Genomic DNA, 27,037 nt, shown 5'->3' with positions numbered 1-27,037 from the left:
GCCCTGACCTTGGACGAGGGTGCCTGTGGCGTTTGCCCGTGATGCTGCCCCCACCCCAGGATCACTGCATTGCCAGCAGCCTCGCCGCAAGCTGGCTGGCAGCCAAGCAGGAGTCCGCCAGAAGTTAGCTGGAACCAGTGGATTTCCACAAAACACTTCAGTTTGCATAAATCAGGGTTCTCTGATCAAAATACATCTGGTGACAGGAAAATCCCTCAAATGCTGGTGTGGGACTGTTTACTATATCCCACGTGCACAATGTGCTTACTCTGCTATCTGGGAGGGGATATTGAGCCAGACGTCTGCCGTGAGCAGTGAGCAGTTGTCGTCTTCCCTATTTCTTCATGTGTATCCTATACACTAAACTGTTCCAGGCTGGCTGTTCAGATGCAGCTGCTTGAAACTTGTTCTCTAGAAACAGGAATATATGCAGGACTTTTTATTCAATTTTGCTGTTCCAGGTTTTTTTGTTGTTGTTTTTTTTTTTTTTTACAGCTAGTGAATATTTTCATCTTGCGCATTACCTGGCTCAAAGGAAAGTCCAGAACTGTTACGGTAAGCTGTAACTATGTGATCAGCATTAAATCCCAGCAGCTCATTCTCTGCTGCATTTAGACAAATGGGAGTGGGAGAATTTGTCTGCTTTATGTTGTAATTATATTCTGTTGTGTATTTTTGAAACTCGGCATACCTTTGCAGGTGTAATACAGAATATTGATTTGTGCTTACTAGCATTTCTATATGAATTTGAAAGAGCTTTCCAGTACTTCTTTCTTTTTTAATGGTAATGATGTTTGTGTTCTTGAAATAACTTTGGCTGCTCAGAGAGTTGAAGGTGATGATTGAATTGCAGGTTTACAGACAGACATAATTACACTTTTTTTTTTTTTTTGTATTTACTCTACTGTTGCTACAATTGATACCTGTTCCATACACTGCAAGCCACATTCTAGCTGTTTTGAAATCCTTTCTGTGTGTGGTCACTCCTAACATAAATGTAAATGTATAAATCCCATATTTTTCCTTTTATGGAAATATTTAAATAGTTTTTAATATAACAAACAGTATCTAGGCTTGTCTTAAATCAGCATGGACTCATTAATAAAAATGTGAGCAGATATTGCTGCAGTCTAAGCGTTCCTGGCCAAGCAGTTTCTCTGTTTTACTGCTTGCTCTTTCAGTGGGGGGAAGGGAGGTGAAATTCAAATTATTTGCATCTGCAGAGGAAAAATCAATTCAGCATTTTTTGATTTGATTTTATTTTTTAACTTAAAGAACTTCATTTTGGTTTGTTCGTCATTGGACCAAACATTGTACCATTGATAAAAGCATCCAGCAACGCACCTTTCAACACCTGTGAGATCTTTATGTAAGAGACACAGAGGCTGGGGCTGGGGCTGTTTGCATTGGTCATCCTGAGCCACTGTATGGGACATGCAAGGCACAGGAGAACGGCCCGGCACTGCTGGCCACTCCAAAGGCACCCTGTGCTGTAGGAAAACCATCTCCCTCAAGGGTAAATACTGTTTCATATCCAGGATTGCAGCTCAGAGATCAAAGGCTGGTCCATGATAATGATCTAGAGACTTTGCCCTTTCTCCAGTGTTTGCCAGCTGGCCTGCCAGGCACAGAGACTTCATGCAATGTCAGCTCATCCTGCTGACCCCGGTTGCCAGATCCCACTCATGGGGAGGCAAAAATGAAGCGAGTGGAAATTGCCAGATCCCCTGGCACCAAAGTTAGGGCTGTAAGCTGTACAGAATATCCATCTTCTACACTTACTGCTCCCACTGCACAGTGATCACACCAGAAGGACCTCTGCCAACGTCTCTGCTAAACTTTCCAGTACAAGACGTTGGATAGAGTTTAAAGAAGGAAAGGGAAACTTACTTTGCTTGTCCCGAGGGCTCAGAGGCTTGTGAAGGAAAATTCAAATTTAAAAAAAATGATGAAAAAGCCTTGAGGTTACTGTTATTTTCAGGTGGTCTGAAAGCTGAGATTGAGCACTGGCTCCAGCGGCTCTCAGTGCTGGATCCATCCACGCTCTGTACCCTGGGCAGGCTGCTGGGAAGTGCTCTGCCCACTGCAGGGCTGTGCCTGTGGGGCTGGTTTGCAGTGGGCTGCACACTGCCAGGCTTGCTTTCCCAGTTGCTGTGAGAGCACTCAGCATGAAAACTTCTGCTTTCATAGCAACTCTTTCATTTGTTTGTTTAATTCTGGATCAACTTGAAAATGATCTTGGAACTACTTACTGCTGTTCTGCGAAACCTGGTGGTTTAAACTAGAAAGATTAAAGCAGAGTACACATCGACTTTTGGGGGTAAACACTGCTGGGGAAAAAAACTTGGCAGGAGGCCGGGTAGGCGGCCAGAGGGGGAGCAGGAGCATGGTGTGACCGACCAGCTGCCTTCATGGGGAAAAGGCTGAACATGGCCCTCGCAGGGCTCAGCTGTCCTTAGCAGGGGAGCCCGAGTATGGGGCAGGGTAGGATGTTCCCTCCCCCTAGCATTTAGCACTGAAGGACCTATTGAAAGCCTGGCTGCTGATTGTCACATAGGGCTAGTGAGCAAGTGGAGAGAGGATTTTAAGGAAAGGCACCAGCTTCACTCTGGGAACCAGGTTGGCCAATCCTACTGCACAGGTAGAAAGTTGTAAATGTCTGTCAGGAAGCTGCCTACTCTTTAACATCAGGCTGGGGTCCATTCTGCCTGGTTTTTTTTTTTTTCATCCAACATAAATTACAGGTCAGGTGTGAATAACTAGATAAAATCCAATTGCTTAGGATAAACAAGAAGTCAAGGGAGAAAAGCTCATATTCCCACCTGGTCTGCAAACGTCCTCCAGTGCATCTGCAGAGAACTGGCCTGAAGGAGACAGGAGCCCAACTTAGTTTTCACTCTTTGTTTCGATTTCTGAAGATTTAACATCTGAGGGTCTTAGCACTGTGCTAGACTCTCACGTATTTCCACAGCAGCCAGCAAAAGGAACCTCCTCCTGATAGTTACAATAACTGCTGCTCGAGCTGGATTCAGCTCCATCAGTATTGTGTGAAGCTCTAAGAGCCGTGCCGTTCAGGCAAATTCACTAGATCACCTGGGTTCAAAGCCACATGGAGGGAAGGCTTCGGTCTTCCCTAAAGCAGCCTCAGGGCCAGCTGGGGGCCTGCAGATGCACCTGTGGGGAGGAGGTGGACTTGGTGGGAGGAAATGAACAGCATTTGTTCTGCAGCTCTTACTGGGCATCTCCTTGGTCAGTCTCGTACCCAGTATTTGTGGTGCTGGGGTCAGACAGGTCTGTCACAAGCACCCCATTGCCCAGCTGGGTCAGCAAGCATACGTGGGTTGGCTGTTTGTCTCTTCAGCTCTTGCCGAGAGATATTTCAGAGCCTTCCTGTTACAGAGATAATCTGTAGTTTCTTTTGCATTTAGTTTCTTTTTTCATTTCTGCCTGGATATATTTGTGACCAGCTTATTAGCACTTGTTGCTATGCTGGCTTTTTGTCTTTATTTCAGTGCTTCTCATCAATCCCTGGTGTATTTACAGGCAAAGTCTGGGCTCCGGCATGCCGGGCTCTGCTCCCGGTCCCCTTCCAGCATGCCTGTCCCCTGCATTCCCTCATCCTCTCTGCACTCCCCTCTTTGCTTTGCACTGAAAGCAAAAATTTCAGTGGTCAGCCGTGCCAGCTCCACAGCGGCTGCCTAGTTGGCTTGCATAATGCAGGCAGATTCAAACAGCTGCTGTCCCTTCCTAGAGATGTCCAAGCCAGGGTTAGTCCCCAACAATAGTCATCAGCAGACACAGAGGGAAAACTGAGGACTCCACTCACCACAAGAATAAATATTGACACTGGGCACTGCTGAAGAGTCTGGATTCCCTTTATTACTTCCTGGAGTCCCATGGAAGCCACAAGTGTTTAATTTATTAATGCAAAGAAAGGATTTTTCTTGCAACAATCAGTCTGTCGCCACTGCATCATGCTCCTCTTTCCTGCACGTCTCCTGGCATTGATGTACCCTTTTCTGTGCAATTCATATTACTACGCTGGAGGCAACAGGTCTGTTTTGAATTGCTGATTCTCTTATTCTGGCGCCCTGGAAAGAGCTTGTTTAATGCAAGTTGTATAAAAGAGACTTGCCTCCCTGAAACATGAGACAATTAAGAGGCTTTTATAAGTCATTGATTTTTCTTCCCACTGGCAATAGAAAAACCATCACTTTAGATCAAATGAAACATGTTGTTCAATACCCAAATGTTCTGTTCATAGCTGGAGCCTTTTATTTTTTATTTCATAGAATAGGAAGCTACTTCTTAACATGAAACTGAATTGTAAAGTTGAAAGCTTTTATTTTGAACTATCAAATCCCAATATTTTTACATAGGAGGGCACTGGATTGTTTGACAAAACCAATTTGGCAAAAGAGAGATGAGCATAGCAAACATATTTTAAGCAGAAAGGATTTGGCCCATCTTTTTTGACTTGGCTCCAGCAATGATACCTTTACCACACTCTTTGCAGTTTGCAAGGAGAAGCTTTAGCAAAGATGCTTCTCTCCATTTATTTCCTCAAACCAAAGTGAATTTTTGCATATACACTTTTACATTTCTGGATGTACCTGCTCAGTGAATCTGACAGAGGCCAAGGACTGAGCTCAGGGGCTTCTCTGCTCTTCAAAATTTCCTATTTACCCTGGAGATGCCTTTACAACTTTGCCTTCCCAAGTTCTTGCCTCTTTGGTTAATCTTGCCCCTGGAGAGCAACTGCAGTGCCCTGGGACTTGGCTGGGCTCCTGGAGGAACAGTGACTCCTGTTCTGCAGGGAAAGCTCCCAGGAGAAGTTCATGAGCACACAGTGACTCCAGCAGTTACTCACTGACCTAACAAACCTCCCAGAATCTCATTCAAGAAGGAAGCGAATGTGCTGGCAGCACTTCCAGATACAGCTATCACAGTCTTCATGGCAAAGGCAGCCACATCAGGGAGGTGAACAGAAAAAAATCCCTGCCAATTCACCCACCGCAGGACACACAGGTGTCTTGCCACAAGCACCAGAAAGCTCTGAGGAGAGGTGGGTGCAGGTCACAGCCGTGGGGAGATGATCCCAACCACGGAGCTCAGGCCCTTTGCCAAAACGCCCTCCCAGCTGTGTGCAGGGCCAGCAGGTGAGCCAGGGAGCCCTCACTGTCACTCAGGAGACTCTTCTTCCATGAGCTTTTCACAATTTAACCCCACTTGCAGAATGCTCAGTAAGATGCAAATCACCTGCTTGCCCCTGCCCTGAGCTCAGGGCATGAGGCTCTGTTCAGGCACATGAAGGGCTCCGCCCCGTGTTTCCCTCAGCTTGCTAGGGCATTGCTCTACCTGGGGAGCATGGCACTGAAAACACCAGTGTAAGCCAAGGTCTGAGCACACAGTGTTACAGAGGTGTGCAGAGCCACCTCCCACTTGCTGTGTGGGCCGTGCTTTGGCTGCACGTAGCTGGAAAAGGGCAGGGATCCTCCCCAGCTTGTCCTCAGGTGACCTCCTCCAGCATCAGCCTGGGGATTGCATTAGCACTATCTGGGGGAGGAACATGGTGTGAGCATCAGGTACCAGTGCCACAACACATGGAGAGGAAAAGAAAGATGCCTTCGATTTGCAAGGGGAGCTGGTTTGAGCAGGTGGGGCTGTGAATGTGCAGATGATTTTCAGCACTACTGTGAGCTCGTTGTTCCTCCCTGTGTGCTCCGGCGCTGCCAAGCATAGGCCAAGCCGTCGGCCAAGGCTGTGCAGTGGAGCCCTGTTATTGCAAAGCCCAACTGTGCTTTTTTCCAACCTAATTTTCTCAGGAACTGACCCAGTTCTAGCACTTGGGAACTGGCATTCACCCTACTGGCAAATGTTTCTCATCTGTTTCAAATGATCTGGCCAATGTGACCTTTTCTTCTAAAATAGCTTACACAATGAAAATCAATGTTAAAACCTCATCTTGCATAACTCTGAGAGCAAGGCCATACATTTACCAGCAGCAAGGAACTTTTCCCCCTTATTTTGTAGAAAGCAAGGAGGAAACAACCAGAGATGTGCAATTTCAATGAAGGGAGAACAGACCCATAACCTCCTTTCCCCCTTGAAAAAAAAAAAATATAACCATGGGATGCTCTAGGCAGCAGGGTCTGTACTACCCATTTCTGCTGCTTGTTGCTTCAGAAAGAAGAAGAGCAAGCAGTCATTCATATGGTGATCAACCGTGAGCAAAGTTCCCACGGTCTTCTGGGCTGTTTTCCAGCCAAGTGCCACCCCAGGTCAGGACAGCTGTGGGTCACTCACTTCCTGGTCGCCACTTCAGAGTTCCCCTTTTGCCAGATCCCAACAGAACCCAGTGGCCCTCTTCCTTACTCTTGCATCTCTGCCTTCAAAGCTGCGTGCACACAGCCGTTGGTGTCTCTTCTGGGAGGTAGTTGCTATAACAAGATATATGGGATCATATATGGGATCACTTTTTTCGTTAGCATTGCTGGTTGATACGCCTTGCCCAACTGTGTATGTCTACGCGTGTGTGTGTGTTCCCAGTGGAATTGGGAGGATAACTGGCAGGTAGAAAAGGGCTTGATCCTACCTTTGCTGCTTTGAACATTCTCATTGACTCCACCTGGGGAGCAATAACACATTCTTTTGGGCATCAGTTCAAACACCGATACAACATGTCCTGTACAGGTACTTTGAGGGCTGTTTTCTTCCTGACGAGAAGTGCTCCTTCTGTTCCTGATACTGTTGCTCATGTTCCTTAGTATGTCATCGCCATTTCTCAATATTTCTAAATTTGGCAATGGGAAGATGCGTGCAGCCTCAGCCACAGCCCATTACTTGTCAGGGCACGCGCACTGCAGCTCCGCTTTCCAAAACATCATTTACTGGCCCACCTGCAGGGGAGTTGCTGCAATCAATTTCCCTCACCTCACATAAGGCAACAGGGAGATGAACTGTTTTTCTTTTTTTTTTTCTTTTTCTTTTCCTTACCCCCCCCCCCCCCCCCCCCCATAAAGGACAGCAATTTGTGTTTGGTAGTAGAGCTTTAAGTGGGGGGCAAACCAGGTGTGGCTGAAGTACCCAGTCCTTGCAAAGGATGCTGTGGGCTGAACCTAAGGCAGGGCTCGAGCAAGGTGCAGGAGGGGCTGAGAGGTGGGGTGGCTCCCTGGATGATGCTGGGAAGGAGGGATAAAGTAAACAGGGACATGAAATGCTCTATGAAGTTTATGGTGACCAGCTGTGCAGATATACCTAAGATGCAGAAAAGGATGGAGGGGATGGATAATTTTATATGTTTCCCGTAGATCCCTGAGAGGCAGGAACAGCTGTTTGTGCTGTGGGTGAGCAGAGCCAGAGAGCTGCAGGGGAGGCCGTGGGATAGCCCAGTCCAGGGCTGTCCCTGTGGGACCAGAGCTGGGGTGCATAGGCCAAGGTGCTGCATGGGGATGGTGCTCTCAGGGGTTGGGGACAGCTGTGCCTCAGCACTGCAGGGGTTCAGGCAGCCTCTGGCAGGCAGCCTGTGCCGGTTACGCTGTTTGTTTTTCATTTTAACGAATTATTAAAATATTTGAGATATACCTTTGACCTACTGAGCACAGTTATGGCAACAATTCACACCAACAGATCATAAATCCTGGCATTGTCCTCCCTAGTGGCTGAACTGCTAGCTTAATAAAGCCTCTGAGTGTGCGGCAAGTGCCGTAACATTGCAGTGTGATATCTGATCCCTGAAGAGAACAGAGAGATGTCTTTAAAAACCTCTGAAGCTGTAAGAAAAGCAAAGTTTTTAGCAGAGCAGCCACGAGGCTGTGGAGGAGCTCAGCCCTCCAGAGGCAGAGGGGCTCCACCGTATTTAGCAGAGGTCCAGGTAAGAGCCCTTCACTGGTTTTAAATCTTTCTGTGTAAAGCTTTGCTTATTTGTATTTGCCTTGTGAACCTATGCAAATATGTTAAAATTAACCATAGTTGGAAATGGAGAAAATCTTCTTCCATTAAGATTCATGCTCAGTCCTCGGGTGCTGTTATTCATCAGGTGTGAGTTATATCTGCTGCTCTCACAGCTCTGTAAGCCCACTCTTTTTATCACAGAATCTTTGTACTGAATTATGAGATCTTTCTGAAGCAAAGACCTATATACACATCCCATCTGATAGGTTTTATTGACACAAGATTTATGTCCTGTTTAGCATGTTACAAACTAATTCTACTCATTTATTCTGACTAGAATTTTCCCTTCTCATTCTACAGTAAAACCGAAAAATTACTGGTACTGTTTACACTAATGTGGAGCACTTGGGAGGATCTGAAGTTTGTTTGAATTGAAAATTAGCTTCTGAAATCGTGTGTTTTTCATCACTGCCATGTGTTGCCAGTTAGGATTTCTGGTTAATTCATACTCCCTCCCTCGTCCCCCCCCCCCTGCCCCGAGCAACCTGATCCCCTTGTCCTCGTTCAGTGGGATGGGGTCTTTGTTGGTTCAGCTCTCAGATTTCCCAAGCTCTGCCAATTTTGTATTGTCACTCAGCAGCTGGGTGGTTGAGGAGTAGGCATGCCAGAGTACCACCCAGGAGCCAACCTTTATATCCAAGGATGTGGGGCAACAAAACACCAGGTCTGCAATCTGAAATAAGCTCAGGGATGCATTGTGTGTTCCCACAGGTGCCACCGTAATCTTACACAAGCAGAACTTCAGCACTATACATACATGCATCTCTACCTGTAGCTAATCTATATGTAAAAGTTAAAGAAATATAAGTTTTATATATATATTTAATTATACATATATATATATGTATATATAAAACCTGTAATGCATGTGCTTTCTGCCATAGGGAGGCTGGCTGAGCTGGTGTGTTCATGGGCAGTGATTCCTTCCCCCTCCAGCACAAAATCTGAAGGAAGGAGGACCCCCCCCCCCCCCCCCCCCCAAACTGCTCCACAATCCCTCTCACGCCCCATCTTCCCTCCAGCAGACCTGCTTGGAAGATAAATCTGTTCTCGTCAAAAATTGTTATAACGAAGAAGACTTCTCACAGACACTGCTAACATCGCTTTTTTTGTTGTTGAAGGATGAATTAGAAAGGAAACCCTCTCTCCTCTGATTTTTTTTTTTCTTTTTAGTGACCAAATCCTGAAACAGGAAAGCTCCGCTGGTGACAGTTCAGTAAATTGCGTCTGTTTATTGGATAAAGAAAGTCTCAAGCATTCTGATTTGGGGTTTTCTAATAAAAATGTCACTGTTTGGAGGCACTCCCTCCAGAAGGAGGGATGGCTGACTGGCTGCCTCAATCTTTCCGTAGAAGATGTGCTGCAGACAGCTTGATGATTGCAGACTGACTTTCATTTGGAGAATGTGCTTAGCTGGCCAGAAACTATTTTGAATGAAGCTAAAGTCATCCATGTGTTGCTGTCCCCAAAATTAAAAAAAAATATATAAATAAATAAAAATACAAACCACATCTCCTTTGGGAAATGATTAATCTGTCTTGGTAAACGAGTGAAAAGGCAATTGTTGCTTGTGCACACCCTGCAGAGGGAATTCCAGAGCCCCACCGCCGTGTTAAAACCTTTCAACTCTGCTTCATTTTTCCAGCCTTCCTATCTGCGCGTCGAAGGACAGCTTTTCCAACACCGCGTACCTTCCGCCCTGAACATTTGAAGTCCTTCTGATGGCTCTCTGGAGGATTTACCTTTTCTCCTTGGTGCTGGTGTGGGGCTGCATGGCCTCTTCCTCCTCCTCCTCCCAGCAGACGGCAGGTAACTGCAGCACCCGGGCCGGGCTCCTGCTCCCACGTGCGTTGCATTAGCGCGGGCTCTTTGCAGAGGTAGACCTTCAGCCACGGCTTGTTTTGTTACAGCAAGGGGCAGATTTATAAACATGCAGTCAATTGCGTAAATGTATTGTGTGTTTGGTGGAAACTTCAAAGGGAGCAGAAACTGCCTTTCTTGGGCAGTGAATATATTGTTTGATATAGGGCTGGCTTTTATAAAACACCACCTAGGTACACAAATGCTCCTGAGTGTGATTGCAGCTGTACAGACTGCGCATGGTGTAAGAAACAGAAGAGTAATTCATAACCTGAGAATAATAATTTCTTCTTGTAAGAAATATTGCTCTGAAAGCTGTTGGCAATGGCAGAGGCACTTGAAATTCTATTGTACTGCTCTGCTGCGTTACAGTCACTGGCTGGGTGCAGTGGAAGCTGGGACTTCACATCCAGATGCTCTCCCACTTTAGAGGGCCGTTTAGCAGGACTGGCCCTGCCCACCACAGTCAGTATGCACTGGAGAGTTGAAAACATGGCTGGGAGGGCATCGAGAGGCTCCCCACTCTGCCCTCCAGCATGCCCAGGAAGCTGCCAGCAAACACGATGCTGCCACTCCAGGCGAGCAAGCGTTGCCCTTAAAACGTGCTTCTCAAAACATGAAAGTCACCTGCACCCCTACTCCGGTGCTGACCAAACCAAGAAATGCAGATATAGAAGAGCAGGGGGTACCTCGCAGGCTGCCGTTTCCCCACTTGTAAAGCAGGTGGAAAAAATTACAAAGCCCTCCTGCTCCTTGCACCATTCACGCGGTGCGTGGCGGCGGCAGGAGGCAGCTGTCTCGCACACCTTCGGCAGGAATGTGCCGGCGGTTGGTCATCAAAGCAGTGGTGCTGGAGCAAGAGTGCCCAGCACTGGGAGCGGGGTGGCCTGGGGGCTGCAGCTGTTATCCAGCACACTGGGATATGAGTCACTGCGGTGCAAGTCGCCCGGAGAAGGAGGTAGTTCTTTCAAGAAACACTCGGGAGCAGCTTTCCTTCAAGGCTGGATGACAAAATAGAGTGCTTTTAGTCCTGTGTTCTGTGTGAATGATGTGAGTGAGCTTTGTATGTCCCGTAGGAATGTAAAACTGAGGAACTTCAAGAGGCAGCGTTGACATCTATAAAACAATCGAATTCCAGAATGCAAGTGACATCCTAAAACCAAGATTTTCCATTCCCACTGAACTTTAATTTTGGTTGAAATTTATTTTGCAATAATTACTGTTTACAGTTGCTATTGTTTTGAAAAAAAATGTTGCTTATGGAAAAAAATCAGGATGGAAACAAATTTCAGAGTGTTATTGTTTCCAGAGAAACATAAATTCCACTTTGGCCTAACCTACTGCTCTCTTGCAAGTTTCATATGAGAGTCACAAACAAAGGCTAGTAGCTTTTTGCTTGGTTGTATATAGGCAAGGCTCAACCTTCATCCTTGCAGGAGGAAGCTCCCAGTCCTGCTTCCAGCCAGCTGGCCAGCTGGCTGCTCACACATGGTGTGCTGGGGCTGTGGGAGTCTTCCCTCGCAGCAGCTCTGCCAGTTCTCAGCGTGGGCTGGCCGGTGTGTGATGAACATCCCCGTTCCTCTCTGTTCCCCTCATTCCTGTGACCATAAATGGCCTTTCTGGACATGCATTCATTCATTTTTTAGCAGCTGTGCCTCTTTAAGCTCTGTTCTCAGTTTATTGCCGGTGCCGCTTCTCCCTTTCCTGGAGCTTTTGCAGGTTTGCAAAGAGCCAGAAGATGCAGAAAAAAACCCTCACCTTGCCCTCCCAGCTCTGATGCTCGCCCAGAGCCCAGCTTGGGCACTCTTTGCACAGGCAGAGCTGCCTATGCCCCTACTCCCCCCTCCTCTGCCCATGTCGGTAAATCTGTGCCTGCTGTAGCGTAGTGATACCTCCCGCTGGCCTTCTGAGGGGACATGGGAATGTGCAGGACAACCCTGGACAGAAGGGGCTGCACGTGCAGGGCCATGCCCCATTGCCTCTGGGGCTGGATCAAGCCCACAGCCACCTTCTGAACCCAGGCTGCGTTCACGGGACTCACAGCTGGTAGGAGGCAAAGTGTTTTACTTCTTACACAGAAAAATACATAAAAGCGCATTTATTTCCCCTCCAAATTGTCATAATCTATTGTTCCTTGCCCCAGCACCTCCCTAAATACACTGCCATGATATCCTACTTTGACATCTAACATAACAAGCAGTCTCCCAGGGAGCTTTACATGCTGGGAAATGTGGAACCTGAAGACTGCTGCCTGTGAAGTGTTTCATTTGGGAGGGCTTCCTCAGGAGAAATACATCTTTCAGTAGTGTTCTTTGTAAACTTTCTAAAGAGCACATTAAAGTCTGATTTGTATCAATGTCTTCCACTTAAAGGTATTCTCAGGATTTTCCTTCATAATGGATTTATAAAAAAAATTAAATATATAAATCCCAGGACACAAAAAGGGGGCAGAGAAGCCAGTGCCTTGGAGTCCACACTCAGAGACGTGGCAGAAATGCAAGCCTGCCACTGCCAGGAGATGGACTACAAGTCACCAAGATAAGCGTGCATCATGCAATGAATATGTAGAAACCCAAATGGATAATATCACTGCTAGACAGCATACATGGAGAAAAATGACCTGTTACAAAAATTGACTTTGTTTGAACTAATAAAATAGAATGATCTGAACAGCTTTGTCATGAGAACAGCATTCTCAATACAGAGCTGAGCTTTTAGGAAGCATGACTTACTCCGAAATTCATCCAAAATATACTCTGATTTATTAACACATGGTAGCAACTTACAATATTTTAATAAAAGCTATATTGACTGTAAAAGCACTTTTGTTTTTTTGTCTATACCTGGCAGATGTCCAAAATAAGCATGATTCTAACTCTTTGCTTTTGTGCTTCTGTATGGTTTTATCTTGTTTCTTTCACTAATCTTCAATAAGCTTGAAAAGAGTATTTAAAGCAAGATGGGTGATTTGTCTCTGTTATACTTAAGTAATATACATTTCTCTGACAGCATGATGTGATCTGTCATCCTATGTTGGTGTACGTGCTGAATGCAATGCCAGCAAGGATACTTGTCCTCACAGCTGTTGGTAAATACCACAAGTTATAAGTGAGCAACTGGAGGACTTGAAAGTTCATCCCAGGACAGCAATTCTGTTTATAACAGTTTGAAAGGGAGTGTCAAAGATATTGTGGCATTTTTGTCCCTCTTCAATGGTTCTTGACTGTTTTCTTTGAGTATCAGCAAGAACTGTTTTTGCGTAGGCAGGAGGTGAGGTTGTGCGTGTTTGTTGAGTGGAGGCTATTAAACATCCACCCAGCTTCCCTCTGCACCCAGCAGCTGCATTTTTCATTTCATCAAATTTAATGACTTTCTTTTTTCTTTTTTTCTTTACATCAACAACCTCTTTTACCCTCTGCTTTGTTTTCAATTTAGTTGCTCCCCCACAAGACCTTCAGATCACTGATCCTGGGCTTTTAGGTTCTCTCGATATAGAGTGGAAACCTCCACCCAATGTACAAACCTTCAATGAGTGCACAGTAAAATACAAGTTTGAATACCGTAACACTGGTGACAGAGAATGGAAGGTAAGAGAACATAGTTTACTCCTCTTATATTGCTACTGTTCTGCCTTTATTTCTTGTACAGGTTTGTGTTTGCATTTAAGGGAGCAGCAGGACGGTGGTAAAACAGCAGTTCCAACTTCCCATGGAAAAGGCAGACTCCATTCCATAGGGCCAGTGCTTTGAAACTTTTGCCAGACAGGAATGTGTTTTGAAATTTCACAACAGCAGTAGTGAGAGTTAGAAAAGGGGCTGTTTGTATCAGAGGGTGTGGCCCTTAGTGACAAAAGTAATAAAGTGATATCCAGTAGCATTCCTCGTTGTAAAAGGCACTATACTTTTTAGAAAGTCTTTGCAGGTATTTGAACTGGAACTCAGGCAATGTCAACATATCCTCAGGGTTGCAACATGGCAAATAACTACCAGATTACGTTTCATTAATTATCCTAATGCTTTAACATTGCTTTCATTCAGAAGAGTGTTTTTAATTGACATTTACTTCTGTTTTTTAGATATGTTTGACTGCAGCTCAAATCTGTGATAAAACTGTCAGTCTTATCTCATTGATATGTAGCAGGGCAACAGCAGACAGACACAGTACAGGAAGGATTGTTGAAATATTTGTGGGAGTCTTTAGAAGAGGGAAATGGAGCAGGGCAAGGGGAAACCCAGTGGCAGGCTGCTTGGTTGGTGCACGGTACTGAGGAGTACCAAAAAATTTCCTTCAGTTTCCTGAAAGGGAAGATTTTGCACAACCGTAATGCAGGAGCGCTAGAAAGCTCATCAGGTCAAGAGACTAGAGAGAGAGAAGAAGCAGGCATACCAGGTTAGCTGTACTGTGGGCCCTGGCCTCTTTCTGTGAATGGTTTCTGCAGGTCCTGTGTGAGCTGTTTGTCTGCTTCACCCACCCAAGGCATCAGAGCCAAGGCTGCCGGGCTGTTTGCAGCCACCAAACAAAGGCTTTGAGCCCAGCCATCCCTTGGAGCTCGAATGAGGGGAAGAGCACGGAGCCTCCCTCCCTGTTTCAGCTGGAGATTGCAGTTGCCAGGGCATGGAAAGTTGCTCTTTGTGCACAAGTCATGCTTTGAGCCATGCAGCAGCAGGCAGCTGTGCAGATTCTTCCATGATGATTTTAACTGACATTTTAAAAGTGCAATAAAAATAATAATAATAATAAAAAAGCAGTTAAAAAGACCGTGTAAGAATTCCCTGAATCACAACTAATAAAAGTGTTTACAAAGCAGATCCAAAAGAGAGAAATATGTCACCTCTGACACCCTGCCAAAATCTGGGTGCCAGATAAAGTCACGCAGAAAATTTGGTTAAAAAACAAACCAAACCAAACCAAAATAAAATAATAAAATAAAATAAAATAAAAACAAATGAAATGAAATAAATAAATAAAATAAAATAAATAAAATAAAATGAAATGAAATAAAATAAAATAAAATCTACGGGAACATCAGAGAAAGCAAGAGTCAGCAATGTCTGGTAGAAACACGTGGCTCAACAGGGCTCTTACGCTCTGTGACTGCTGACAAAAGCCCAACTGTGGGCTCTACCACCGCACCAAGTTCCTGTTGCGGCAAGCATATTCACTTTACAGTCCGTTACTGTTTGGGTCAATATGACTCCTTCTCCCTCGTCTCTTGCTGCAGCTCTTGCCAACTTACTTTTTCTTGTTTAAGGGAAGGGCGAGTAACCCTGAGGCAAAAAGAAAAACCTTTAGAAGGAATGCTCATAAAGCTCTCACGAAGGGCTAACCCTGGGAGCGCAGCGTCACCTGGCTCCTGCACCACAACAGGATGCTGGACCAGCCCTGCTGGCTGTGGTTGACTTTCCTATGTGACCCATCACTTACAGGAACAAATTCCTCATGATACAGCTTGCTTCTGTTTCTGATTACCTCACTTCCCGAAAAAAATGCGTTTCATCTGGATTTATGTCAGTGTCCTTGTCAGACCTTCCTGGGTGCTCCTGGCTGGTGGGAATGCCTTGATGTCTGCTCTTCGTTGTCATTGGGGTGGAGGGACTCAAAGACAGTGAGGATGGGCAGCACAAGCAACAGCAGAGTGGGTTGTACAAGAGTGTCTGAAAAGCACTTGGTAGGAGAAGCAGGGTTAAAACAAAACGAAACATTAAAACGCGCGAGCCTACTAGCAGCTAGAGAGTTAGCAATGGTAGGTAATTCTGCAGCTCAGTGACAAAAGAGGTGCTTATAAAGTCTGTCTTTCAACCAGGTTATTTTTACTAGGAAACTAAAATTCAGAGTTGGATTTGACCTCAGCAGGACTGCTGAAGTGAAGGTACAGACCCTGCTTGAAGGACGGTGTACCAATGACGTGGAGGTTCAGAGTGAATGGATTTATGCTACCTTTCAGGTCCCATTGCAAGGTTAGGAGCAGCCTTCTGTACCTGGTGCAGCTTCACACTTTGCATGAGCCTGTTGCATGAAGCACTGTTGGCCTGAGGGTTGCTGGATGGCTAAGCCATTGCAGGGCTGGTTGAGGTATAAGACATCTCACTGCTGTCCGTGGCTGTGGTTGTGCTTACTGGATACCTGGGGCTCATTTCCCAAGGTACCGCAATGAGTCCCCTGCCATCAGGTGTTAACAGGCTATGGGAAGAGGTAGAACCAGAACCAGCATCTCCTGCCTCTTTCTCTTTGCTGCAAGACTCTGTCCTTACCCTGTCTCTGCTGGGTTTCCCTGCAAGAGCTCCACTGCTGAATGACAGGGTCAGTTAGTTACACATATTTCTGCTCTAACCACAGCAAACTGAGTTTTATGTGAAACAGAGCACTTGGCAGCAAAACTATCTAATGATTGTGACTGGCCTTCTTTGTCTTTTGACTGCAGCACACAATTGTTCAAAGTTGTAAAATTGTATTTCTGACTGGTGCTTTGCTAAACAGTGGTTATTTTCTTCTCATTTGACAGGAAAGCTGGAATCAGAGGTTCAGAATTTTCATTGCATCTATCATGACTGGGAATACCTCAAGTGCACTTGGCAACCAGGTCTCCTCGCTCCTCGCGGTGTACATTATGGTCTGTATTATTGGTATGTATCAGCAAAATAGAAAACAGCCAGGCAGCAATCAAGCGAACCTCACTTTGAATCACTCAGTGTACTAAGATGGAAAATGTGCTTTTATGTTTGGCAAAGCTGTTACATTATCCACCCAGAATAACACTCCGAGCAACATGTGCCTTCTGTCAGGGAAATCCCCAAACCCTGCTTCTTCCCAGCCCTTCTCCAGGAGCTGTGTCCAGCATGGAGAGGCAGAGAGCAGGCTTTGGAGCATTTTTGCTCAAGGCAAGGTGGGACACACGCATCTTCCTCAGCCCCATACTGGGAGCCGTCACTGTGTGCAGGGCAGCAGCCTGGCCCCACAGCTCTGGGCAGCCTTCCTTAAAATGGGGCTCTTGCTGATCACCTGCATGAAGTGCTTTCTGCATGTTGGCCATCATGAGGCCTTGTGCTTTTCCTTCACTCAATCTACCTGGGCCATTCTGGCCATGCATTTCTCTTGGTCATAATGCATATATCTCTATAGCATAGGATTAGGCAGGCAGTTACAAGGCTCAGTGAACCCTATGCGAAGAGCAGGCACTCTTGGCACTAACACTTTTACTTCTCAAATATATTTTCATACAAGCAAATCTCACCCAAGCAAAAGAGCTGTCTAGAAGTAGTAATAATCCATGCTTCTCAGTTATTTCTTTTATACTACTGCCTAATGACTCTTCCGCAAGAAAAACTAAGCTGGACTTAAGTGTTTTTAGATGAACTAAATGCTTCACTTGTGCTTCATTTCCTGTGACACTATGGTAAAGATGACTAGTTAGGGAATCATTTGTTTTCATGCCTTTGGGCTACTTGTAAAGAAAAGCATAGCTGCTTTATAAAAATAGTTTCTTTGTGGCTCTTGGAAGTGTTCTTCGAAACAGGAACGTTGATTTAAAACAATTTTACAAACTACAAAGGTCTGCTTGAAAAACCAACATGGAGCTGTATGATTTGTTGCTAAAGACAAACAAACTCCAAACCCACAAAAAAACAAAAAACCCACCATTATTTAACTGCCTCTAACAAAAACAGGCATTTGGATCTGGGTCCCATTGTATAACAAGAACGGGTGGGGGAGACACAGCCCTGGTAGCCTTTGATCCCTGTGACTTCATTTCTATAGCACTACCACATGAGGTTTTTCCCACATAATGATGTGCTTTACAGGGAGTCTTTTATTAGGCGTACCATACAGAGGCCAGATTCAGCCCTACCAAAATGGAAATAACCCAGCAGGAGCATTAAAAAGGTGATAGGAAGCCCCAGGCGGTATTTCCAGGATGGGGCCAGCTTTGGGAAGTAATCCCCAGAGACAGGAGGCAGTTTGGGAGGACACGGTTACTGTTTCACAATCGCTAATAACCAGCAAACCCTTTCTTTGATCCCACCTCCTGGGTATCCATTACACAATTGTGTGCATGCACAGGACCCACCCGCAATCAGCCATAACGGCTTGTTACTGCTAGCACGCTCACATTCATGGCACGTCATCTGCCACAAACTGCTGCATTTTGGCTTGGGAGGAGACCTTTCTGTAACTCCAGAGCCAGTGGCTGCTTGAAGATGGGTGCCTTCATGACTTGGGGCCAGACCCTGCCCCTGCTCCGCTCATGCAGCGGCCCCGATGAGGTCTCTTGTGCTCCAGCAGAGGGCTTGCAGAGAGGTTGGCACAGCCTATAAAAACAAACCTGGGAGAAATGTATGCATATTAATTTATTTTCTCCTCCCCCCAACAGTTTTCCCACAGCAGGAGTCCAGGTGAGAGGATGCACGGCACTGTACTTTGAGTCACTTGTAGCAGGTAGAGGGTGCGTAGGGCACAGGAGATGATCATAGTTTATGTTCATTTGCTCCTGTCCAATTGTTCTTTAAAAAAAAAAAAAAAAGTATTAACTGCCATTGTTTTCATTTTTTTTTTTTCTTTCCATTTTCCTAATACACTGCTAGGTATGAGGGCCTGGACCATGCAGTGCAGTGTGATGACTACATCCAGGACCATGGTATAAACATTGGCTGCATGCTGCAGAACCTGAGCCAGGCAGAATATAAGGATCTGAGCATTTGTGTCAATGGGTCAGCAGCAGCCACCCTGCTGAGGCCGTTGTATGCCACCCTGCGCCTTCACAACCTAGGTAAGGCCGGGAGGAAAGCAGCAGGGCTCTGGAGACCTGCATGGCCACCGAAGGCTCACACCTTGCATGCGGGGGGCTCAAACTAAAGCGTGCTCTTGCAAATGGATGGGTTTCCCCCAGAGAAGGAGCTGTGGCATGTGGCCTGCAGGACCTGTCTCCACAAGTGTCTGCAGGAAGTGGCACTGCTCAGCGCCCACCCTGCAGTTTCAGCGGGTGCTGTGGAGTGCTGTGCTCAGCAGCTGGATGACTCAGGACATAAATGGTCTGCTGGGCAGACAGCAGAGCAGCTTTGGGTTTTTTTTTTTTTTTTTTTTTGGTCCAAGCAGCAGAACTTCAAATGTGGCTTTATTTCCTCTGACTGGAACTGAAGCTGCTGCTCTGCTCCTGCAAGCTCGGGAGAGGTCTTTGGGCATTGCTGTTGAAAGCAAGCTAAGGGCAGGGGAGAAGTGTAAAGTGCAATAGGGTCTGCCAGAGGCACGTGAACTACAAGCAAAGGTGGATTTGAAACCTGTCACAGATGGGGAAAGAAAACAAAGTGCAGAATGAAGCATAACCTGTTAGACAGACTCGCTTCTTGCTAGGGCACTTCTTATGTTGATGTTATTTGCCCACACGTAAATATCAGGGGATGAACAGCTAGTCCTCCAGTTAATCCACTGGGCTAATAAGCAGGATTTCTGGATTCAGTTGGGGCTTCCATGTGCTTCTTGTGTGGCTTTGGCCATATGACATATTCCAAGCCTTTCCTGGGATGCAAAGGGTGTCAGGACAACAGTACTGAGGTGCCTCACTACTGGGGCCCAAATTGCCTGTTTGCTCTCTGAGGAAAGTGTGCCAAGAACATTGCTTAGAAGCTGGCATTTTGAAACACCTGCACCACATCTCAGACCGAGGCACTAGCCCTGGCCATGTCTCAAGTTAAAATAAACAACCCAGCCTCTAGGTCAAGTCCTTGCACCTGTAGCATCACGGCTGATAGCAATAGGTGCTCAAAAATCCCATCAGTGGGGAAAAGGGACAGAGGCTGGTGGTTGATTAACTGAAGCCCTTCCCACCAGGACGTGTTTGACGGCACCTCTTGACCTTCTCTTTTCTTTTCCCCCCCCAGCAAAGCCCTCACCCCCCAAGCAGCTGGTGGTTTCCATGTCTGCGTCCGAGGAGCTCCGCGTGGTGTGGAGCCCACCGGGTGGCGAAACGCCCCCCCAGTGCCTGGAGTACGAGGTCCAGCTGGCAGAAGAGCAGGGGAAGGCCAAGGCTGCCTGGGCGGTAGGGACCACACACCCCTGCCAGCACCCTGCCCCAGGGAGGGGAGGTGGGGGCACTGCCAGCGGCGGGGATGCGTGCCAGGAAAGCGGAGCTCGCACCAAACCGGGGGCGGCACACTGGCTGCCCTGCTCGTGGACTGTGCAGAGCCGCCGGCCGGTGCCGCTGGTGGTGGAAGCTGACCGGCCGCTGCGCTGCGCGTGTTGGTGCTTAGCACCCTGACCCTCCAGACGCAGTGATTGCTTTCGCAGTAACAGACCCCAGAGTGAGTTTCTGAGCAATAGTTTTCTCAGGCCTCCTGCCTGTTACCTCAGGAAGCCTTAACAGACATGTAAAGAGTGTTTTGGTTTGTCTTCCTGAAGCTAGCAGCACAACTTGGTCCAATGAAACTATAAATCTAATCTCTCCAAAGAAGTGTCCTGGGACACAATGGATCTTTCATACATAGTGCTTTTTCCTTCTGTGTTATTCAGTTGCAGTTCTGATAGCAAAAAATGGCAATAATTATTTAATCATAAGAGATGTCTGAAGGACATTTTCTTTCTTTAATTGTCATATCCTACATACGAGTGTTCGTAGTTAATTTCATGAAAGATTCCATAAATTAACAGATATGAACGGTGACATCCACAACTGGCCCCCCCGAACATATCTGTTTTCAGTAGATTTATCTGCATAATCATCTTTCTGGCACTAGCTGGTCCGCTATTATGAAACCGTTCAAAACTGTTAAAAAATAATCCAGGGATTTGCAAAGCCTGGGGAGCATGTTCAGAACCATCAGGTCGTGCCAGACAGCTACTGGTGGCTGCACATAACTCCTTGCCATTTGTTCTCTATTTTCTTTCTCAGTCTGTGTCAACCCAAATGGAGACTGCTTTTACTATTTCCAGAGCAAATCAAAGCCGCATCTCATGTGTCCGTGTCAGGGGGAGAACAAACAATTTCTGCGCCGACCAGGGCTTCTGGAGTGAATGGACGCAGGAGTGTTTTTCTGGTAGGGAACCAAAAGTTTTGTTTGTTTATTTATTTATTTATTTATTTTGTCCGTAACAAATAAATCATATACGCAGGGTAACAATTTACCTGGACACACTGAGTTTGAATCTGAGCCCAAGCTTTCAAGAGGTAATATGACCTGTTCTGGAATGTAGCAATTTCTTATTTGTCATCATTTATCTTTGCAGTGTCCAGAACAGAGGACAAGCAGCTATTTATCCTCATTCCAGTCATTCTGAGTTTGTCAAGTAGCCTCATAATATTTATGTTGATTGGTCAGTGCAAGAAAAGGTAAGCATTATATCAGCCTGTCTGTGCAATGTGCTTTTACATGGTGTGTCAGACTATGGCTGTAAATTTAACAAGGTATTAAATACTAAGAGACAAAAACATCAACAGATGAGCTAAGACTGGACACTAAACAACAGTTTATTTTCAGGAAGCAACCTTGTAAGTGGGACATTTCTGACACAAAATGCCTCACAACAACCCATAAAATCAGCAGGGACCCAACACCTGGTCGTACAAAACTAGTCTGTTTCTGTGAAATGCAGCAGTTACTCACAGCATAAGTAATGCCACTATCTTGCTCCAAACCACTCACGCAGCAGAGATTTGTTCTGGCTGTGTTTAAGAAGTGCTGTTTTTCTGGGCTGAGGCCTCATTCTCTTTGCGCTGTTTGCATTCACCTGAATGTCACGGGCTGCACCCAGGGAAAGCAGATGCAGTGGATGGTCCCAAATTATTAGTACTGATGACATTTTCTTCCTGCCTGAAGGATCATTTAGAGAGAATTGATCTCCTGGTACTGATAATATTATCTTTTCCTTATGAAAATATGGGGTAAGCAAGTAGAAAGCTTTTCTAATATGCTCTTTAAGTTGTTACCGGTGAGGGAGAACTGGCTAGAGAAAAATCTTCACGTTGTTCTGAGAGATGGACTAACCCATATTTTATACTTGAATGCATGGAGTCAGAGACGCCTTTCAAATATTATGCTTTGTGAGCTTTGAACAAAGTGTAGATGCTAGCAAGAAATCAGTGGAAAGCAAATGCTTCCTGCACTGACACTGAGGCGGTGATGTGTGAAAGGGATGCCACCGTGGGTCCCCCGTTGTCTTGGTGCTGGCAATAACTGTCTGTGTCCGTTGCAGAACCCCGGCAGGAAAAGCAATGTACATGTCAGTGGGATGCTAACTCTGCTCACGACTGCTGTACCGCTTGTGTTTGAAGGATTGCTCTCAGAACATCGTCCCAAGGATGGCTGAGAAGCCCAGAGCTTTCTAAAGCCCAAGTGAGTCTTCCCTGCCTGCTGCCATTCGTGAGGCTGGCTGTTGCAATGCATGTCCTCAACGGACCTAGGAAAACACTGGAGGAGTTGTAAGCTGATCGGAGCAAACTGTTTCTGATAACAGGACAAAGGACAAAAAGGAGGCATGAAAACTGCGGTGAATAAAGATAACACATTCCTCTGAGGTTTTTTTTTTTTAAGGACTCTAGAAATCTGTCAGCAGGACATACACTGAAGGGCAACACCTCACACAATGCCAGCATGCAGCCACTGCACATTACTCTTCCTCTCACCTCTTAGTCCCCATTCCTCAGCGTGTTGATAGCATTTAAGTGCTGCGCCTGAGCTAACTGTATTTATTTTATTAACTGATATGCCTTAGCTGTTGCAAAGCTGAAGTGGGGAGGCCTTGAGAGAAATTTTTGCTGTAAAAACTCACAACCACAGCCACTGCAAGAGACAGATGGTTACAAGGAGAAGTGCAGGGTTACTCTTGCAAAGGCAGTAAGGAAATTTCTCTAGGAAGCAGGCACAGGTACTAGAATTCAGTGAAGCACCCAGGATGTCTCTCAACACCATGCACTCAGCTGATGAAATTACTGATTGACTTTTAAGGAAGTCTCCTGTGATAATGACTACAAAAAAAAAAAAAAAAAAAAAAAAAAAAGACAGTTCTCAAAGCCTGGCTCTGTTTTTTAATTTTACTTTTGTCAGAAAAATGAACCAACTAACCAACTCAACCCCCTATGTTTTTTTGTGCTTTCATTTCATCTAAACAACCCAGAAAACACATCTTCTTGCAGGAGCATTTACTCAAGATGGGAATTTCTTGTGAAGAGAGGCAGCTCAAAGGGAAAATCCAGTTTGCATCAATCAGCTATGTAAAGAGCCACGTTAATCCAACCAGTCACAAATCAACACAGCAAGCACTGTTTTACACATCCAAGTGCAAAATTATTCAATCACTATCTGCTGCTTCCACTGCTAAGTAGGCAACAACCCAGTGTTATCTGGGGACACATCAAAGAAGGAAAGCACCAGGAAAAAATTGGTCTATGCACAGATTGGAGCAGAAATGAAGCTTCCCAATTGCTGATATTTTGATGACACACAAATCTACTCTTTACTGCCTCCTGGGGCTTCTGGCCAGCCAGCATGGGATAGCTTTAAATTTAGAAAATACTGGTAAGCAAGCAACCGACATTGGAAATACTGTGACTTACTTTGATGAATGCAGCACATTAGTGGTTGGAGAAGGGAACTGGACTTGGCAAGTCACCGACTGCTCTGACAGAGAAGGTGAAAGGAACCACAAGAGGAGGAAGTCAGCAGGAGTAAGGCTGGCTTGGACCAGGACCAGACACCTCCAAAACATGCTCACCAGAGCAATTCAAGGGAATGTATGTTTTATACAACATGCTGAAGCATGCAGGAGGCTCAGGATGGCGTCTCCTCTGTGTGATGGCAGGGAGCAGCTCTTTGCTTATTGCCCTCCTGCCAGGTACAGTCCCCTTCCTTCCCCCTCTGGTCTCAGGCAGGATTTTGCTGGGACGAGGGACACAGCCCTGCACCACAGCTGTCCCCGGCCTGCACAGATCAAATATTTTCCTCTACTTGCTCCAAAGTCCAGACTGCACGCACCTCCCTGCAGATTGATGGGGCATCATGGCAGGGCAGTCCCTGCGAGGACCAAGGTTGGACCTCAAGCTCTGCAACACCAGGATGAGAGGAAATGCTCAGCCACGCTAGTTCTGAGGTCTGCATGGTAATTTCAGGAACTACAGGACTTTGACACATCCAGAGCTAGGCGGTATTTACGCTATGGGTTTCAGAACTGACGTCATGGCAATAGTTAAAATCAGGAAGCACTGGAGAAAACTGTTGGAAAGCATCCCATTGAGATTCCCTGTTACTGGAAATAACTCCATGTAGGTCTCTGATAAGCTGCCAGCCCTTTAAACTGTTTAAACTTCTACTAAAAACACATGACTGCATTGTGAAACTCGTCCACATGAAGTAGAGGTAGGGAAGCTAGAGCCTGGCGCAGTGGGTAATTCAGATGCAATTTCACCTGCTTTACCATGCAGGAAATTGGAGTGGGCAGTATTTGGAGATGGCCATCAAATGTGGGATCTCCATCTTGTGTTCCCTTGGGGAGCACCATGAACACACGGAGGCACAGGGACTGCTCGCTGCTGCTGCTGCTTCCCATCCTGTGCACTCTTGCTTGTTGATGTAGATTCCTTGTTTTCTCTGGAGGCTGCTGGTCATTGAACAGGTCAGGTTGCAGGCAGGCAGGTTTCTGCTGGAGGCAGAGATTTGAGATAGTGTGCCTGGAGCCCAGTGCATGAGCAGAAGAAGTGAAATATCGAGCAAGAAAAAATGAAATCTAGGCAGAAAGCCCAGTGCTAGATCCAGAGAGGTCGCTGTGCACAGGGGCACAGTGTGCTGCTCATGTCAGAGTTTATCAAACAGGATAACAGAGTAAAACACTGCTCCTCTTGGCTTGCCAATAAAACCAGTCCTCACAGGCTGCTTGCCAGCTCCCACAGCTCTATCAGTGATGTAAAACACCACAGTGTGCACTTCAATTCAGCTTTTTTTTTTTTTTTAGAACTTTTTTTTTAAACTGTTAGACCTCATGCAGCAGCATCACAGAGCAAAAAGCCTGCTCCGAACCTGCAGATCGGCTGGAAAGGCAGCTGAATCGAGCTAGAGGGGAGCAAGCTGAGACTCTGCTGTAGTTCTCTTCCAGGAGGGCTGTATAAACTGGGTTAAAGTTTTGAGCCTAATTTTGTCCAAAAAGAAGAACAGGAGAAGAATTGAAGAGAACAAGTGCAGGCAAGAGGTGGTGAAGGAACAGATGTTGTACCTCCCCAGCTGGAACTCACCCCCCAGAATATCAGAGCTAGCTCAGTCAATACAAAATACAAAAGTTAGACAGAAGCCTGCTTAGAAACCTGCCTAGTAACAGAGTGATAAATTAAGTACATCTGCTTATGGTACCTGCATCCTGCAGCTTGGCAGGAGTGTTTCAGAAAGAGAAGCTGAGCTTCATCCTGGTGCGGGGCTCCCCGCTCACCAGCTCACCCCTGTAGTGGCAGCAAGCTACCCCCACCTGCTTCCTCACATCATTACCTCTCCAGCATGAGCAAAATGTAATCCCTACAGGTGGCCAGCTGCTAGTCCTTCCTGGTGTCCTAAACCTTGCTAGAATTTCACTAGTATGCTTCCTCCCAGCCTAAGTTTATAGTATTACATTAATTCTTTTGCACAGTATTTGCATTACAGTGGTTTAATCCATTTGCTGTAGTCCATAATTAATATTAAGTAAAGCACTTTCAAAAATCACTCTTTTGGCATACTTCACTCTTATTGTTCCCAGCTCATGTCTGGGTCCCCCCGTGCTTTGCCTCTGCTTGGCCCCACACAGCTGGCGAGGCACGTCTTTGCCAAACATACAAAGACAACTCCTTTGCATGCCCTTGAGCTTAGAGTCTTTTTTCTGTCTTTGACTGATAAAGTCTTAGAGCCATTTGTTAAGGAATAAAAAGCAACCTTTCCTACATTTTTTTTCTCCCTAGAGGATGTCAATACTTGCCAAACATATGAAAGCACAATCCTGCGCATGCTGCAGGGAAATGCAAAATCAATTTGCGTCTGTCATATTCTAACAGCTTTTGGGAAGTAACAAAACAGCAAAGGCGAATGCCAAGGTCACCAGCAGTATCTGAACATACAGAATTGCTCTCCTTCTCTCACTGAGGTTTCTTTTCAAAATGCCAGCAAGAGAACTATTTGAAAACCGATCTATCTTATGTTTGCTCATTTCCCATTCTCACATATTTTCATTTTTCTGACTCGCCTCTGAAAACAAGATACAAACACTACAACCTGCCAAAGCAAGGCTGTAAGGAACTCCTTACTCCTCTTGCAGACGAGGAAACAAAAAGGTAGAAGTTGCATCTCACCTGCTGAGGCATTTCTGCTGAGCTTTTCCATCTCGTAAAGGCACTAGCAACTCCATGGCCACTGGGTGTCAGCATCTGTGTTTCATCGCAGAGGAGGAAAGCAGGTGCAGCTTCGCTTCTGCCAGAATTCAGTATTTATTGCACGAAAATTAAATAGAGGAGACAAGGCTCTCTCACCGTAAGACAGATGAGTTTTGCTCTCTTTGTGCCGCTAAGTAGAGAAGTACCACACCTTCTTTCCATAATTCATTACCGGGCTGACTGCTGGCTAGTATCAGCCCTTGTGCCTTGTGGCATCACGTCCATGATCCAGTGCTGCTGCTGCACTGACTGAAGCTGTGTCTCCCATGCCATATGCCAGCCCTGCCCCTGCCCTACCTCCTACCCTTCTGCCACTGAGCACCCCTAGAAATACCCCATCAGCTCTAGCTGGAGGTTCAGCCCAGCAGGGACTGTGCCTCGCTCTGTGTCCTTATAGCATCAGCTCCTTCACAATGTCCATCCCCGAGCCACCCCACCGCGCATCTCAGCACATCATTGAGCCACCACAGATCTAGGCATAGATCCTGAAAGGAGGCAAAGTTGCACAGCCCACCTGGCTTCATCTTTCAGATGCTGAAGCTTTGGGAGTGCAGTAGCTAATGATATCATCAGTAAATCTAAAGAGCTTCATGTGCTGCGGTGGGTTTGCAGCTTGCTTCTTTGTGTGGCAGGGTACATTTGAGAGTACTGTCAAGTTCTTTATGTCTTCTGAATTTTCTCAGGAGGATGTGTGGTTCTCATAGCTTCGAGGCAAACAAGTACAGCTGATGCATGTGCTTAACAAAACAATTTGAGGCAACATATTGTGGCTGAGCTGTCTGAACAGCTGAAGCAGCTCTGCAAACCGTCTGTGTCAAGATCCTCTTTCTGGAGTACAGAGAAATAAAACAACCC

The 27,037-nt window shown here is 46.0% G+C and overlaps 1 protein-coding gene across 5 annotated transcripts; it reads left to right on the top strand.

Moving 5' to 3' along the window:
* On the top strand, positions 1-25,481 carry IL13RA2 (interleukin 13 receptor subunit alpha 2). Of its 5 annotated transcripts, none has more exons than XM_067005378.1 (11): positions 1-225; positions 496-555; positions 9,599-9,762; positions 13,249-13,400; positions 15,617-15,770; positions 16,316-16,436; positions 18,393-18,577; positions 19,686-19,843; positions 20,693-20,837; positions 21,028-21,130; positions 22,073-25,481. In XM_067005378.1, the coding sequence occupies exons 3-11, from the start codon at positions 9,675-9,677 to the stop codon at positions 22,221-22,223; spliced, it is 1,257 nt and encodes a 418-aa protein (XP_066861479.1). In that variant the 5' UTR covers positions 1-225; positions 496-555; positions 9,599-9,674; the 3' UTR covers positions 22,224-25,481. The 5 variants fall into 5 exon arrangements, with proteins under 5 accessions (XP_066861479.1, XP_047936664.2, XP_047936658.2 ...); XM_048080707.2 differs by having other exon boundaries at positions 1-314; XM_048080701.2 differs by having other exon boundaries at positions 1-555.
* The last annotated feature ends 1,556 nt before the right edge of the window (positions 25,482-27,037 follow it).

The sequence above is a fragment of the Anser cygnoides genome, chromosome 13 (assembly GCF_040182565.1).
Source record: "Anser cygnoides isolate HZ-2024a breed goose chromosome 13, Taihu_goose_T2T_genome, whole genome shotgun sequence".
Classification (NCBI taxonomy): Eukaryota; Metazoa; Chordata; class Aves; order Anseriformes; family Anatidae; genus Anser; species Anser cygnoides.
The sequence above is the reverse complement of the archived record's forward strand: the minus strand, read 5'-3'. Positions and strand labels throughout refer to the sequence as shown.

Excerpts from the sequence above, each read along its gene's own strand:
- IL13RA2 (XM_067005378.1), top strand. The coding sequence starts at position 9,675 with ATGGCTCTCTGGAGGATTTACCTTTTCTCCTTGGTGCTGGTGTGGGGC. Across the intron at positions 13,401-15,616 it reads CTGGTGACAGAGAATGGAAG|GTTATTTTTACTAGGAAACT; the intron begins GTAAGAGAACAT and ends TCTTTCAACCAG. Across the intron at positions 21,131-22,072 it reads ATTGGTCAGTGCAAGAAAAG|GATTGCTCTCAGAACATCGT; the intron begins GTAAGCATTATA and ends TTGTGTTTGAAG.